Source organism: Trichosurus vulpecula, chromosome 9 (genome assembly GCF_011100635.1).
Source record: "Trichosurus vulpecula isolate mTriVul1 chromosome 9, mTriVul1.pri, whole genome shotgun sequence".
NCBI classification, from domain to species: Eukaryota; Metazoa; Chordata; class Mammalia; order Diprotodontia; family Phalangeridae; genus Trichosurus; species Trichosurus vulpecula.
Window position 1 is genome coordinate 136,851,251 of NC_050581.1, and position 16,040 is coordinate 136,867,290.

The window sequence follows — 16,040 nt, forward strand, 5'->3', positions numbered from 1 at the left end:
ACATGATTCAGGTCAGCTGCCCATGACCTGTGATCACTACTACTACTACTACTACTGCTACTACTACTACTGCTACTACTACTACTACTACTACTACTACTACTGCTACTACTGCTACTACTACTACTACTACTACTGCTACTACTGCTACTACTACTACTACTACTATTAATAATAATAATAGTAATAACTTTTATATAGTACTTACTGTGTGCCAGACACTGTGCTAAGTATGGTACAAATATTATCTCATTTATTCCTCACAGCAACCCTGGGAGAGGAGTTCTAATATTATTTCTATTTTACATATGAAGGGACTGAGAGAAATGGTGGTAAAGTGATTTGCTCAGGGTCTTACACATAGTTATTGTCTGAGAATGGAATTGAACTCACTTCCTGACTCCAGGGTTGGCACTCTACTGTGCTACTTACATTAAATTTATATAAACCCATGTGGACATAAACATCACCTACATGGGCAACACACATATATGTGCAGAGTTATGTAATGTAAAGGCATCTAAATATTTTAGTTGATCTAGATAATTTAAAATATCATATTCAGTTGGGCAAGCTTAGGTATGCCTTTTTTGCATTATTGTAATATAATCTGAGGGAAAATTGATCATAACTAATGACCTAATATGTTAATGAATGGAAGATACTTCCCCTGCTGTGTACTTCCATACATAAACCAACACATAATATTACCCTAATAAGCACATGTTCAGTTCAATTAAACAATTAAATGCCTACTATGTGCAAGGCACTGGACTAGGTTCTTAGATAGCATTTTACAAGACTGTAGTCCATGACATAGCAGCCACTAGGAAATAAATATTTTAATTACTTGAGATTTTTGCTGATAATCTAAAGCAAATTCTCTTCTGTTGTTGTCACTGGACTGTGAGAGTTAGAACCAGCAGATGGTTAATCAATCCAGAAATGCCCTTCAGGAGACAGAAACAGCTGTGAATGGTCAGCTCTAGCAAACCCGTCCAGAGTAAATGTGAATCAGAAGCTGAATAGACTAGGAGTCCAAAACTGTTGGTGCCATCTTACAGGAATTTTGTAGCCTAAAAACTTTGTCTAAATCATCTGAGTCTTAAGGATTCAATAATATTTCAAAGTATAATGCTATGACTGTCTTGTTTACACATTCTACACAAAAAAATAATGATCCATTTATTAGTAGAGAGCATCATCTGATAATTAAAGTGAATTATTATGGACTTAAAACAGTGGACATGTATTGGATTGTATATAACATCTCTACAAACATAAGAAGAACAAATAGTTTAATGCCTCAAACTATTTGTTCAGCAAAATAATCCAAATATTTATATAGCCTTTGAGGTATTTTTTTCTAAATGTTAGATGAGTCTTTTCCTTCGTGGTAAGTTGAAAACTTATGTGAATGAAATTCTTGTGGCCTTTTATTTGAACAGATATAGATGCAGCCTGACTGCCTTCCAGCCAAACTGTTTCTTTACCGCCTTTCTGAGTCTTCATGCCTGTTCTGACAAGCCTGACTTCCCCAAGAGTCCATTCCATTATGGTCATATACCTCACAGTGTAATCAATATTGCCATTTGGGACCATCTTTCTCTTTATAAATAACTACCTCCCTCTTCAAACTCTTATTCCAAAACTTTTATTTTCTCATCTTAAGTAAATTCACTCTTTCTCCATAGACAGTGTCTTGGTACTGACACTTTCCACGAGAAATCTCTCCTTTTAATTTCCCCAAGTCACAGGGGCAGCAGAAGAAGCTAGTACATTCCTTGTTCTCTACTTCCAGTTCCAGGTAATTCCATGACCACCATACCTCATATTCACTGTTGGTCCATTAGGATCATATATTGGAACTGAAAATTACTTTGAAGATGATATAGTCTAACCTCATTTTACAGAAAAGGAAACAAGCCAAGACATTTGCCCAACATTGTATAGATGGTAAATGGTGGAGATGAGACCTGAAAAATAGTTTTCTCACTCTAAAGCTCATCCTCTATAAGATGACAGTTCCAGTGAATGCTATTGAATTTGTTCATGTAACTTCATAACCTTTGCTGGTATAATCTATCAACCTCCATGTCATTTTTTCCAGAATTCTATTCTCAACAATTTTATCCATTGATTTATAACTTTTGCCTCTACTCCCATATTAATGTAATATTTTTTTCAGATATTAATATTAAGGTCAATCGTCCCTCTGTTCCTTCTGACCAGCTTAGTGTTATTCATCATTTTGCTTCAAACAGACACCAGAATGGGTGAACCTTACAACTTAGCATTTCACAAAACTTTACCATTCCTAAGATCTTGAAATTGGAAATAATATTCTTCAATGACAAACTCCTATCCTACCATTATGCTTCTACCTTCATACATTTACGCTCTTATCCAGCTCCAACCCGATGCTCTTCCACTTTATATGCATTTACTAGAATTCCTTATCAATCCCTCTCAACATTTCTCTGTTCCTACCCTGATCATTCTCATTCATGGGTAACACTTGGAATATAATTCTCCCATTTCTGCTCCTGGCTACTGACTATTGACAGAGGAATTCCCCAAACTAGCTTACAAATTAAATTTACTTCTTTAGCCAGCTCCTCACCATCATGGATATCCTTCTTATTCTTTTACTCCCATCTCCTGGGAAAATTTCTAATTCATTCCCCCACTTCACATCCCAAATATGTTCCCTCATCCATCACTCACAGAATATGGCCAAACTTCTTCCTTCCCTGAAAGGATTATGACCACCCTACATGAGATAGAGTTCAACTCTCTGTCATTACTCACACTTTCTTAGTGAAATGTTCTTATGATATTCCCTTTTAATAATAATCATTAATATTACTAATAATAGTCCTATTCCTAATAAAGAAAAATTTTTTGAGAAAAAAAAAACATTCACACTCCCTCTCCTCACCAACATAAAGCTCTCTCCAGGTTTGACATTCTCCCAAACATGCTAAATTGAATTCTTCCCCATTTATGCACAACCATAAAGTAAAATTTTCCTTCAACCTTTTCCCATAATTCAGTAACCAAAGCAACTCTCTCTTACTTTTCATTGTCAAATGTATTGAAAATATCATCTAACCATAAATGCTTCGCTTATCATCTGCCTTCAAAATTAAACCTTTGGGCAAAATACCTTCTTATAATTTCTTTAATTTCATATTTATTAGTGGTATAGTCATTCTACCTTTTTATTTTTAATAGTAGTGAGTTGGTTTTTTTCTCTCTTTTTTTTCAAAAATCAAATTGACCAATTATTTATTATTTTTGCTTTTTCATAAAGCCAACTCTTAGTTTTATATATTAATTCAGTTTTTAAAATTTTTTAAATTGAGATTTTTTTTCATTTTTCAGTATACAACACTCAATTCCACATGACTTTGAGTTCCAGATATTCTCCGCCCCCCACTCCCCTCCCTCCCCAAGATGGCATGGAATCCAATATATCTTCTACATATGACTTCACATTAAACATATTTACCCAGTAGTCAAGTTGTAATGAAGAATTATGACCAATGGAATGAATCATGAGAAAGAGGAAACAAAAACAGAAAAAAAGGAGAGCAAATAGTTTGCTTCAATCTGCATTCAGACTCCATAGTCCTTTCTCTGGATGTAGATAGCTCTCTCCATCATGAGTCCTAAGGAGTTGTCTTTGAACCTTGTATTGCTGAGAAGAGTGAAGTCTATCTAGGTTAGTCATCACAGAATTCATATATCTGTGGTTGTGTATAATGTTCTCCTAGTTCTGCTCCACCCACTCAGCATTATATCGTGTAGATTTTTCCAGGTTATTGTGAAGTCTGTATCTTCCTCATTGCTAATAGCACAATAGCATTCAATTACATTCATATAGCCCAACTTCTTCAGCCATTCACCAGTTGATGGGAATCCCCTTGATTTCCAATTCGTTGCTACACAAAAAGAGTCACTATAAATATTTTTGTACGTATGGGTCCTTTTCCCACTTGTGTTATCTCTTTGGGATACAGCCCTAGAAGTGGTATTGGTGGGTCGAAGGGAATGAACATTTTTATAACCCTTTGGGCATCGTTCCAAATTACTCTCCAGAATGGCTGGATCAGTTCACAACTCCACCAGCAATGTAACAGTGTTCCAATTTTCCCAAATACTCTCCAGCATTTATTGTTTTCTTGTTTTGTCATTTTAGCCAAACTAACAGGATAGATGTGGTACCTAAGAGTTGTTTCAATTTGCATTTTTCTAATAAGTAGTGATTTTGAGCATTTTTTCATATGACTATAGGTATCTTTAATTTCTTCCTCTGAAAACTGCCTGCTCATGTCCTTTGACCATTTCTCCAGTGGGGAATGACTTGTATTCCTATAAATTTGGCTCAGTTCCCTCTATATTTTAGAGATGAGGCCTTTATCAGAGAGACTGGTGATAAAGATTTTCTCCCAATTTTCTGCTTCCCTCCTAATCTTTGTTGTATTCACCTTTTTTTATATATAAAAAACTTTTCAACTTAACACAGTCAAAATTTTCCAGTTTGCATTTTGCATGCTTTCTGTGTCTTGTTGTGTCATGAATTCTTTGCTTTCCCATAAATCTGGTAGGTAAAGTGTTCCTTCCTCTCTCAAATTGCTTATAGTATCAGCCTTTATTCCAAAATCATGAAACCATTTTGACTTAGTTTTGGTATATGGTGTAAGATATTGGTCTTTCCCAGTTTCTACCCTACTATTTTCCAATATTCTCAGCAGTTTTTGTGAAATAGTGAATGCTTAGCACAAAAGTTGGATTCTTTGGTTTTCTCAAAGAGTAAATTGCTGTAGTCATTAACTTCTGCGTCTTGTGTACCTAAACTATTCCATTGATCCATCATTCTATTTCTTAGTAGTTTTAATGACTGCTGCTTTATAGTACAATTTAATATTTGGTATGGATAAGCCACCTTCCCTAGCACTTATTTTCATTAATTCCCCAGCTATTCTAGTCCTCTTGTTCTTTCAGATGAATTTTGTTATTATTTTATCCAGCTCTGTAAAATAATTTTTGGTTGTTTGATTGGTGTGGCACTGAATAGATAAATTAATTTAGGTAAAATTTTCACTTTTACTATATTAGCTTGGCCTAACCATGAGCAACTGATATTTTTTCCATTTATTTAGATCTGACTTTATTCGCATGAAAACTGTTTCATAATTATGTTCATATAGGACCTGGGTTTGTCTTGGCAGATAGACTCCCAAATATTTTGTACTGTCTACAGTAAGTTTGAATGGAATTTCTCCTTCTATCTCTTGATGTTGGGCTCTGTTAGCGATGTATAGGAATGCTGAGGATTTATGTGGGTTTCTTTTTATATCTTGCAACTTTGCTGGAGTTGTTTATTATTTCAAGTAAGTTTTACTTGATTCTCTAGGATTCTTTAAGTAAATCATCATATCATCTGCAAAAAGTGATAATTTAGTTTCTTCTTTGCCTATTCCAATTCCTTCAATTTCTTTTTTTTTCTTTTCTTATTGCTACAGCTAACATATCTTGTACCAAGTTGAATAATAGCAGTGATAATGGACAACATTGTTGAACTCCTTGTCTTATTGGGAATGAATCTAGCTTATCCCCATTACAAATAATACTTGTTGATAGTTTTAGGTAGATGCTATTTATGATTTTAAGGAAGGTTCAATTTATTCCTATTCTTTCCAGTGTTTTTAATAGGAATTGGTGTTGTGTTTTGTCAAAGGCTTTTTCTGCATCTATTGAAATGATAGTTTCTGCTAGTTTTGTTGTTGATATGATCAATTATTCTGATAGTTTTCATAATATTGAAGCAGCCTTGCATTCTTGGAATAAATCCTACCTGTTTGTAGTGTGTTATTCTCATGATAAGTTGCTACAAAGTATTTGCTAGTATTTTATTTAAAAATTTTGCATCAATATTCATTAGAGAAATTGGACTATTATTTCCTTTCTATGTTTTGACTCTTCCTGGTTTAGGTGTTGACACCATACATTTGTCATAAAAAGAATTTGGTAGCACTCTTTTGTCACCTATTTTCCCAAATAGTCTATAGAGTATTGGAATTACTTGTGCTTTAAATGTTTGATAGAATTCACATGTAAAACCATCTGGCCCTGGAAATGTTTTCCTAGGGAGTTCATTGATTGTTGCTCAATTTCGTTTTCTGAGAGGGGATTATTTAAGTATGTTATTTCCTCTTCTGCTAACCTGGGCTATTTATATTTTTGTAAATGTTCATCTACTTCATTAAGGTTGTGAAATTTATAGGCATACAATTGGCAAAATAATTCCTAATTATTGTTTTAATTTCCTCTTCATTGGAGGTGAACTCACCCTTTTCATTTTCAATACTCTTAATTTGATTTTCTTCCTTTTTTATCAAACTGACCAAAGGTTTATCAATTTTATTTTTTTTTCAAAAAATAAACCAGCTCTTGGATTTATTTCTTAATTTAATAACTTTCTTGATTTCAATTTTATTAATCTCTCCTTTGATTTTCAGTATTTCTATTTTGTTATTTAATTGGGGATTTTAAATATGTTCTTTTTCTACCCTTTTCAGTTGTATGCCCAATTCATTGAACTCCTCTTTCTCTATTTTAGTCATGTAAGCATTTAGAGATATAAAACTTCCCCTAACAACTGCTTTTGCTGCATCACATAAGTTTGCTATGTTGTATCATTATTGTCATTCTCTTGAATGAAGTTACTAATTGTTTCTATGATTTGTTCTTTGCCTCACTCATTCCTTAGAAATAGATTATTTAGTTTCCAATTAATTTTAGCTTATTTTTCCATGGTTCTTTATTACAAACAATTTTTATTGTATCATGATCTGAAAAGGATTCTTTGACTACTTCTGCCTTTCTGCATTGGATTGTGAGGTTTTTATGCCCTAACACATGGTCAGCTTTTCAGTATGTGCCATGTACCAGTGAGGTAAAAGTATATTCTTTTTTACCTCCATTCAACTTTCTCCAGAGGTCTATCATATCTGCCTGTTCTAAAATTCTATTTCCCTCCTTCACTTCTTTCTTGTTTATTTTGAGGTTAGATTTATCAAGTTCAGAGAGGGGGAGGTTGAGGTCCCCCATTATAACAGTTTTGCTCTCTATTTCTTCCTGTAACTCCCTTAACCTCTCCTGTAAGAATCTGCATGCTATACAACTGGGTGCATATATGTTAAATAATGATATTGCTTCATTATTTGTGATGCCATTTAGCATGATGTAGTGTCCTTCCTTATCTCTTTTATTTAGAGATTTCTTTGCTTTTGGTTTGTCTGAGATTATGATTGCTATCCCTGCTTTTTTTTTTACTTTAGCTGAAGCACAATACATTCTACTCCAGTCTTTCACCTTTACCCTGTGTGTATTCCCCCATTCAAATGTGTTTCTTGTAAACAGCATATTGTATGATTATGGTTTTTAATCCATTCTGCTATCGGCTTCCATTTCATAGGAGAGTTCATCTCATTCACATTCACAGTTATGATTACTGTCTGTATCTTTTTCTCCATCCTATTTCCCCCCATTTATTCTTTTATTTTTCCCTTTTCTCTTCCACTTTTCAACAGAGTTTTGCTTTTGTCTGCTGCCTTCCTCAGTTTACCCTCCCTCTTGATTCCCCTCCCTTATCTTACTTTTTTCCTTTTGTTACTTCTTCCCTCTCTCCTGACCACCCTCCTCCCTTTTCTTTTCCCTTTTCCCTCCTACTACCTGTAGGACAAGTTTGATTTCTATACTTACCAGGATATGTTATTCCCTTCTTGAATCAAATCTGATGAAAGTAAAGTTCAGATATGGCTCTTCTCCCTCCCTTCTTGCCCTCTACTATAATATGTGTTTGTGCCTCTTTATATGATGTAATTTACCCTTTTCTACTACCTCCTTATCTCTTCTCCAAGAACCATCCTTTATATTTCTTAATCATATTTTTATTATTATGTCGGTTATTTTATACTGACACCGACAGTCTAAGAATATCCCTTTCTAACTACACTATTCTCAATATTGACATATATATATATATATGTCTACGTATATACATATAACATATATAAAATCAAGTAATCCTATACAAGGATGTAACTAATCTTATTGATTAACTAGGGTACTGCCCCCCTTTTACATGTTTATTTCTCTCTTGCATTTAGTATTTGGAGATCGAATTTTCCATTGAGCTCTGGTCTTTTCATCAAGAAGGTCTGGAATTCCTTTATTTCATTGAATGTCCATCTCCTTGCCTGGAAAATTATGCTCAATTTTGCTGAGTAGTTGATCTTTGATTGTAGTCTGTGCTGCTTTGCCTTACAGAATATCATACTCGAATTTCTCCTGTGATTTAATGTAGAAGCTGAAAGATCCTGCATGAAACTGACTGTAGTTCTGTGATATTTGAATTGTTTCTGCCTGCTTGCAGTGTTTTCTCCTTGACCTGGTAGTTCTGGAATTTGGCTATAATATTTCATGGAGTTTTCTATTTGGGATTTCTTTCAGTGGATGATCGATGGATTCTTTTGATGACAATTTTACCCTCTGGTTCTAGGCCTTCTGGACAATTTTCCTAAAGGATTATGTGGAAGATACTGTCGATGCTCTTTTTTTCATCATAGCTTTCAGGTAGACCAAGAATTCTTAGATTGTCTCTCCTAGATCTATTTTCCAGGTCAGTTGTTTTTCCAGTCAGATATTTCATTTGTTCTTCTATTTATTCATTCTTTAGATTTTGTATGATTGATTCTTGATGTATCATGGAGTCAGCTGCTAATTGGCCAATTCTAATTTTTAATGTTCTGTTTTTTTTTGTCTTCTCTATCTCCTTTTCAATTTGGTTAATTTTACTTTTCAATGAGACATTTTCTACATTTATATTCTGATTCTCCTTAACCATTTCACAATTTTGCTTTTTAAATATTTGTTTTCCTTTTTGCAGATGATATGATGATTTATTTAGAGAGTCTTAGAGAATCAAGTAAAAAACTACTTGAAATAATAAACAACTTTAGCAAAGTTGCAGGACATAAAATAAACCCACATAAATCCTCAGCATTCCTATACATTACTGACAAAGCCCAACAGCAAGAGATAGAAAGAGAAATTCCATTCAGAGTTACTGTAGTCACTATAAAATATTTGGGAGTCTATTTGCCAAGACAAACCCAGGGCCTATATGAACAAAACTATGACACACTTTTCACGCGAGTAAAATCAGATCTAAATAAATGTAAAAATATCAGTTGCTCATGGGTAGGCCAAGCTAATATAATAAAAATGACAATTTTACCTAAAGTAATCTATCTATTCAGTGCCATACCAATAGAATTACCAAAAAATTATTTTACTGAGCTGGACAAAATAATAATAAATTTCATCTGGAAAAACAAGAGGTCCAGAGTATCTAGGATATTAATGAAAAGACATACTAGAGAAGGTGGCTTAGCCATACCAGATATTAAACTGTACTACACAGCAGCAGTCATCAAAACTGCCTGGTACTGGTTAAGAAACAGGGGTGTGGATCAGTGGAATAGGATAGGTACACAAGTAGGTGAAATCAACAAGTTTAGCAATCTACTCTTTGATAAACCCAAAGAAGCCAGTTTCTGGGCTAATAATTCACTATTTCACAAAAACTGTTGGGAAAATTGGAAAATGGTAGGGCAAAAACTGGGCATAGACCAATATCTTACACCATATACCAAAATAAAGTCAAAATGGGTTCATGATTTAGGAGTAAAAGCTGATACTCTAAGTAATTTGGGAAAGCAAGGAATAGTTTACTTATCAGATTTATGGAAAAGTAAAGAATTCATGACCCAACAAGAGATATAGAGCATTACAAAATGCAAAATGGATAATTTTGATTATGTCAAATTGAAATGTTTTTGTACAAAAAAAGCCAATACAACAAAGATTAGGAGGGAAGCAGAAAATTGGGAGAAAATCTTTGCAACTAGTATCTCTGATAAAGGCCTCATTTCTAAAATATATAGGGAACTGAGCCAAATATATAGGAATACAAGCCATTCCCCAATTGAGAAATGGTCAAAGGATATGAACAGGCACTTTTCAGAGGAAGAAATTAAAGCTATCTATAGGCATATAAAAAATGTTCTGGATCACTACTGATTAGAGAAATGCAAATCAAAACAACTCTTAGATACCACACCTCTCCTGTCAGATTGGCTAAAATAACTAAACAGTAAAATGATAAATGCTGGACAGGATGTGGAGAAATTGGAACATTGTTGCATTGCTGGTGGAGTTGTGAGCTGATCCAACCATTTTGGAGAGCAGTTTGGAACTATGCCCAAAGGGCTTTAGAAATGTTCATACCCTTTGACCCAGCAATACCACTTCTAGGGTTGTATCCCAAACAAATCACACAAGAGGGAAAGGGACCCGTATGTACAAAAATATTTATAGCGGCTCTCTTTGTGGTGGCCAAGAATTGGAAATCAAAGGGATGCCCATCAACTGGGGAATGGCTGAACAAGCTATGGTATATGAAGGTGATGGAATACTATTGTGCCATAAGAAATGGGGATGATGCAGACTTCGTAACAACCTGGAAAAACCTACATGACATAATGCTGAATGAGCGGAGCAGAGCCAGGAGAACCTTGTACACAACCACAGATATATGGATTCTGTGAGGACCAACCCTGACGTACTTCACTCTTCTCAGCAACCTAAGGTGCAAGGACAACTCCAGGGGACTCACGATGGAGAATGCTATCTTCATCCAGCGAAAGAACTACGAAATTTGAATACAGATTGAGGCGCACTACATGCTCGCTTTTTTTTTGCTTCTCTTTTGTTTTTGTTTTTGGGATTTTTTTTTGTTTGTTTGTTTGTTTTTGGTTCTGTTTCTTCTTTCTCATGATTCATTCCGTTGGTCATAATTCTTCTCCACAACTTGACTGGTGTATAAATTAATTCAATGCGAAGTTATATATGGTAGTTATATGAGATTTCAGGCCGTCTTGGGGAGGGAGGGGGGAGGGAGGGGAGAGAATCTGGAACTCAAAACTATGTAGAACTGTGTGTGGTAAACTAAAAATAAATAAAAAAAATTTAAAAATATATTTGTTTTCCTCTGCAAATTTTTTTTCCATTTTTTCAATTTTTCCTTTTACCTCCTTAGTTTGGTTTTTAAGGTCCTCCTTGTATTCTTTCAGGAATGATTTTGGGTCTGGAGATGAGTTCACTTTCCTTTTTGATGTTTCAGATGTGGGTGTTATGTCCATGGTGTCCTCTTCTGAACTGGTATTATGATCTTCCCTGTCCCTATACTATGAATCAATGGTATTTGAAAGCTTCTCAATGTTCTTTTTTGTGGTGTTGTTTTTTTTTCCTCCCGGTTTCTAATGTGGATCTCTGCTTCTTGGGCTCAGGGGGCTCTGTCCCAAATTTCTTCTATTGGGGTCTATCTTTATGCGCTATGGCCTCTGGTTTTGCGAGCTGTGGGATAGGGGTGGTCTGGTTGCTAGGAGTCTTCTCTTCCCCAGGACTATTCTACAGCATGTGTTGTCTCAGCTCTTGTCTGTGCCGGTGTCTCCCACTTCCCCTGGCTGTGCAAAGCCATGTCTGGTGTCCTGGTGTTGACGTTTCTTAGTTTCATGCCCTGGGACTTGGTTACTCTCATTGTTCTGCTGATGGGAGCGCTGCTGGGAGACCTCTCTTCCTGCACTAGTCTCCTTCTACCACCACAAGAAGGGACCTCTCCCTAACTTATCTTGCTTCTAAAGCCCCACTTATGGCTCCTGTGTTTCTCCTGAGGTAGTATTCTATGGGTTTATTCCAGGGAGAGATGTGAGCCATTTTACCTGGACACCATGGCTCCCAAGAATTCAAAAAGATGAGTTTCAAACTTTTAGATTGTGGGTTGGAAGCCTTAGTGCTAGCTGCTCCTGCAGCCACAGGTTTGGTGCTCAGACAGACTCCAGTCCTGGGCTGAGAGGCCTAGGGGGGTCTATCGTGGATGTAGCCGGTAGCTGTAGCCAGTACTGCCTCCTTGGACCTGTTCCTGCTCTGGTCTTTCACTCACACAGAGACCTCCCAGACCCTGGCTGGATTCCTCTGCTGTTTGGTCTAGTGCCCTTGAGCGTGCTCGGTGCTTCTGTCCCTCTCAAACTACTAATGGCTTCTAACTCTCTCGAATCTGCTCAGATTCACTTTTTTAGAAGTATCTGACAGAATTTGTGAGAGAGCTCCAGTAGTTACTTCCTTTCATAGCGCCATCTTGGCCCCATCCCTCTTACAGTAAATTTCACCAGGCAGTTTTTGTCTCCATTATTATTTTTTTTTCAAATCAGACGAAGGCTTTTATTTATTCACTTCTTGCATTTAAAATATTCTTCGATGACATCTTTGGCCTGAGATTCCTTGCCATAGTCCTTAACAACAACGCAGCTGCAACCAACCACTTTACGGGGCTTTCCCTCTCTGTCAATTTTACAGAAGCCTACCCATTCACCCAGCTTCTTGTTGTCATCAACCTTGATCAAGTTGATCTGATGCTCAGCACACAAGGCCTCAACCAGCTTTACATACATAGGTTCATCACAGTTGGAAGCAAGAACACAAAGATGGGCTTGGCGTTTGTCCAAGGCTTTGGCAGCTTCACGAATTCCACAAGCTAGGCCATCGTGGATGAGTGCGGTCTTCAGCACTTCTTGTAGAGCGGTGTTAACGTCCATTACACCTCCAGCAGCAATGCCTTCCTCGGCCATGGCAGCGGTTCATGGGTGAAACTAAATCTTGAAAACACCCAGGAGCCTCCGCCTCCCGCTCGATCATTCTCACAGGGTTAGTATGCGATTTTCAAAGATATGCTTCTATCCTTGGCCAAAATTGTCTCCAATTGTTTCATAATATTTAAAGTTGTGAAATACCTTAGATCTTAAAGAAATCATAAGATCATAGATTAAGTACTAGAAAAGACCTATGAAGTTATCAGGTCTAATCCCCTCATTTTTGAGAGGAGGCAAAATTGATGTACAGAGAAGTTGAGTCCGACTTCTTCATTTTGTTAAATGAGAAAATTGACCTGGCCATGTTCGGTTTGGTAATTAGGGAGAGAATCACGATAGTAACTCAGGTTGTCTGATCCTAGTATTCTTCCCCCATACTATAATATTAACAGAGGTTTTCCTCTTGGTGGTCTTAGTCTGGGAGTTATCATACTGTTTGAAATATAATACTTTCCTAGGAGGTCTTAGCCAGTGGGAAACATACAGTGTCTTTCAGACCAGAACACATGTGTAGCTTTCGTAAGTAAAAGTTAAAAACCGGATCTGTTGGGTTTTTCTTCCTGCTGCTATGGCTATTTTATATATCCATGTGCTCTCTTGTAAAGCAGCTGCTGGTGCTATTGTGTTGCAGGAATGATCAGCAGATAGACAGAGATGCCTTCTTGTTTTCATTCAAGGCTGGCTTGTAATCTCTCACTGAAAACAAGGGAGGGTTATAACCGCTCTTAAGCTTTCATAATCAGCCCAAACACATAATCCTCTCAAATGTATTTAAAGACAAGCATAAAACATACATATTCAAAAGTTCTTGATTTCTAATTTGTTGAACTCTTGCATCCACATTCATCATTATTATCTCTCATTGTTAGTACGTATTTGTGATACCAGATGTATATAGAATGGCATTGTTTCACTTTCTCTGGGGGGAAAAGTGTGGTCTGAAATATTTGACCTCATTATTAAGGGAACTCAGGGTAAGTGAACACCTTGAAACAATTCAGATTTTCAAATTATTTAACTTTATAACTGCATAGGAAATAGGGACTTAGAGTGAAGGTCATCTATTCATCTATCTATGTATCTGTCTATCTACGCATCCTTCCATCTATCTATCTATCTATCTATCTATCTATCTATCCTTCCATCCTCTTATTTATCCATCTATCTATTGATTTATTTGCTTGTTTACATATTTATTTATTCATTTGTTTGGTTTTTGTTTTGGTTTGTTTTGCTTTGGAGGAAATAGGTGACTTGTCCCAGAATTTGACAAAGGAACATACTATCTTAATTTTAAAAAATGCAGGAGAAAGTGGATTCTCCAAACTGTAGGGTAGAGAACTGATCATCTATTCCTGGAAAAAAATATCTAGAATGCCTTGTAACACTAATGGTTCATGATTACTTAGGAAAGACACAGTGATCATTACAAGTCAGTTTAATTTCAATAATAACAGGCCATGGCAGGTTAGTTTCATTTTTGTTTTTCACATATTTACTAGTCTGAGAGGTCTTGGAATGCAATAAATAAAGTGTATTTTTACAGTGCTTTGAAGCCAGTGCCTGGAACATAGTAGATACTTTTGCTTTTGACCACCGCCTTCCTCAGTTTACCCTCCCTCTTTATTCCCCTCCCTTATCTTACTGTTTCCCACTTGCTACTTCTCCTCTCCCTTCTGACCACCTCCCTCCCTTCCCCCCGCTTCCCCTCCTACTTCCCGTAGGACAAGTTAGATTTCTAAACTTATCAGGGTATGTTCTTCCCTTCTTGAACCGGATCAGATGACAGTAAAGCTCAAATACTGCTCTTCTCCCTCCCTTCTTTCCCTCTACTATAATATGTTTTTGTGCCACTTCATTTGGTGTAATTTACCCTTTTCTACTACCTCCTTACCTCTTCTCTCATAGACCTCCCTTTATATCTCTTACTTATATTTTTTATCTTTACATCAGTTAATTTATACAGGCATTCACAATCTATGTGTATCCCTCTCAATTGCCATAATAGCTGTACCATTCTTAAGACTGACCTATATATGTATATATATATAAAACATACATAAGATGATATAATCCCACATAAAGATGCAAACAACCTGCCCTTATTGGTTAACAAGGTTTGTGGGGTTTTTCTCTCTGGTTACCTTTTTCTATCTCTCTTGAGTTTTGTATTTGGAGATCAAATTTTCCATTGAGTTCTGGCCTTTTCATCAGGAAGGTCTGGAATTCCCTTATTTCATTGAATATCCATCTCCTTGCCTGAAAAATTATGCTTAGTTTTGCTGGGTAGTTGATCCTTGGTTGTAGTCCCAGCTCCTTTGCCCTTTGGAATATCATATTCCAATTTCTCCTGTCTTTTATTGTGGAAGCTGAGAGATCCTGCGTGATCCTGACTGTAGTTCCACGATATGTGAATTTCTTCTTTTTAGCTGCTTGCAGTATTTTCTCCTTGAGTTTATAGTTCTGAATTTTGGCTATAATATTTCTTGGTGTTTTCAGTTTGGGATCTCTTTCAGGGGGTGATCGGTGAATTCTTTCAATGACTATTTTGCCCTCTCGTTCTAGGACCTCTGGGCAGTTGTCTTTGATAATTTCTTCAAAGATATATAATATCTATATCTTTCCTTCTTATCTCAAAGTCCATGAAAATGTCTCATTTCTTGCCAGTTTTACTTTTCTTTCTCCTCAACACTTGTGACCTCTGGCTCCTGACCTCTTAACTCAACTAAAAGTGCTTTCTCCAAAGTTGCCAATGATCTGTTAATTGACAAATTTGCTCAGACTTAATTTCACACCTTTTATCAACCTCTCCTTCTAGCTAGTATCTATGGTTTTCTGGGTGTGATTTTGTTCTCTCCTGTTTTGTGACCACTTTTTTCAGTTCCTAGTTATTTTATCATTATATATAGCATCCTTAGCTTTGTGTGTTCCCCAAGATTCTGTCCCAAGTTCTCTCCCTGTAAATTGTTTCTCTTCAATGCCTTTGCACTGTCAAAAGTTCTTGGAGTATAATCCCTCCTTATCTCTGCCCCATAGAGTCCCTCTGTTCCTTTAGAACTAAAATCCAATATTATTTTCTGCATTAGCCTTTCCCAGTTACCCCATATGCTCTTGCCCTTCCTTTTATACTATCTTGAATTTAACTCTTTTTTCATCTTCATGTTTATTATTTTATATCTATATCAGATAAGTGTACTTGTCCTCCCCATTATAAATCAAGATCCCTGGGTATATTTCACTCTTTGTATATGTGTGTCC

The 16,040-nt window shown here is 36.1% G+C and overlaps 1 protein-coding gene across 1 annotated transcript; it reads right to left on the minus strand.

Annotated features, from left to right (window-relative positions):
* Positions 1 to 12,353: 12,353 nt before the first annotated feature.
* LOC118831732 (40S ribosomal protein S12-like) lies at positions 12,354 to 12,767 on the minus strand. The gene has a single exon (XM_036739169.1). It carries the CDS (start codon positions 12,759 to 12,761, stop codon positions 12,363 to 12,365), a length of 399 nt encoding a protein of 132 aa, XP_036595064.1. The 5' UTR covers positions 12,762 to 12,767; the 3' UTR covers positions 12,354 to 12,362.
* Between the last annotated feature and the right edge of the window lie 3,273 nt (positions 12,768 to 16,040).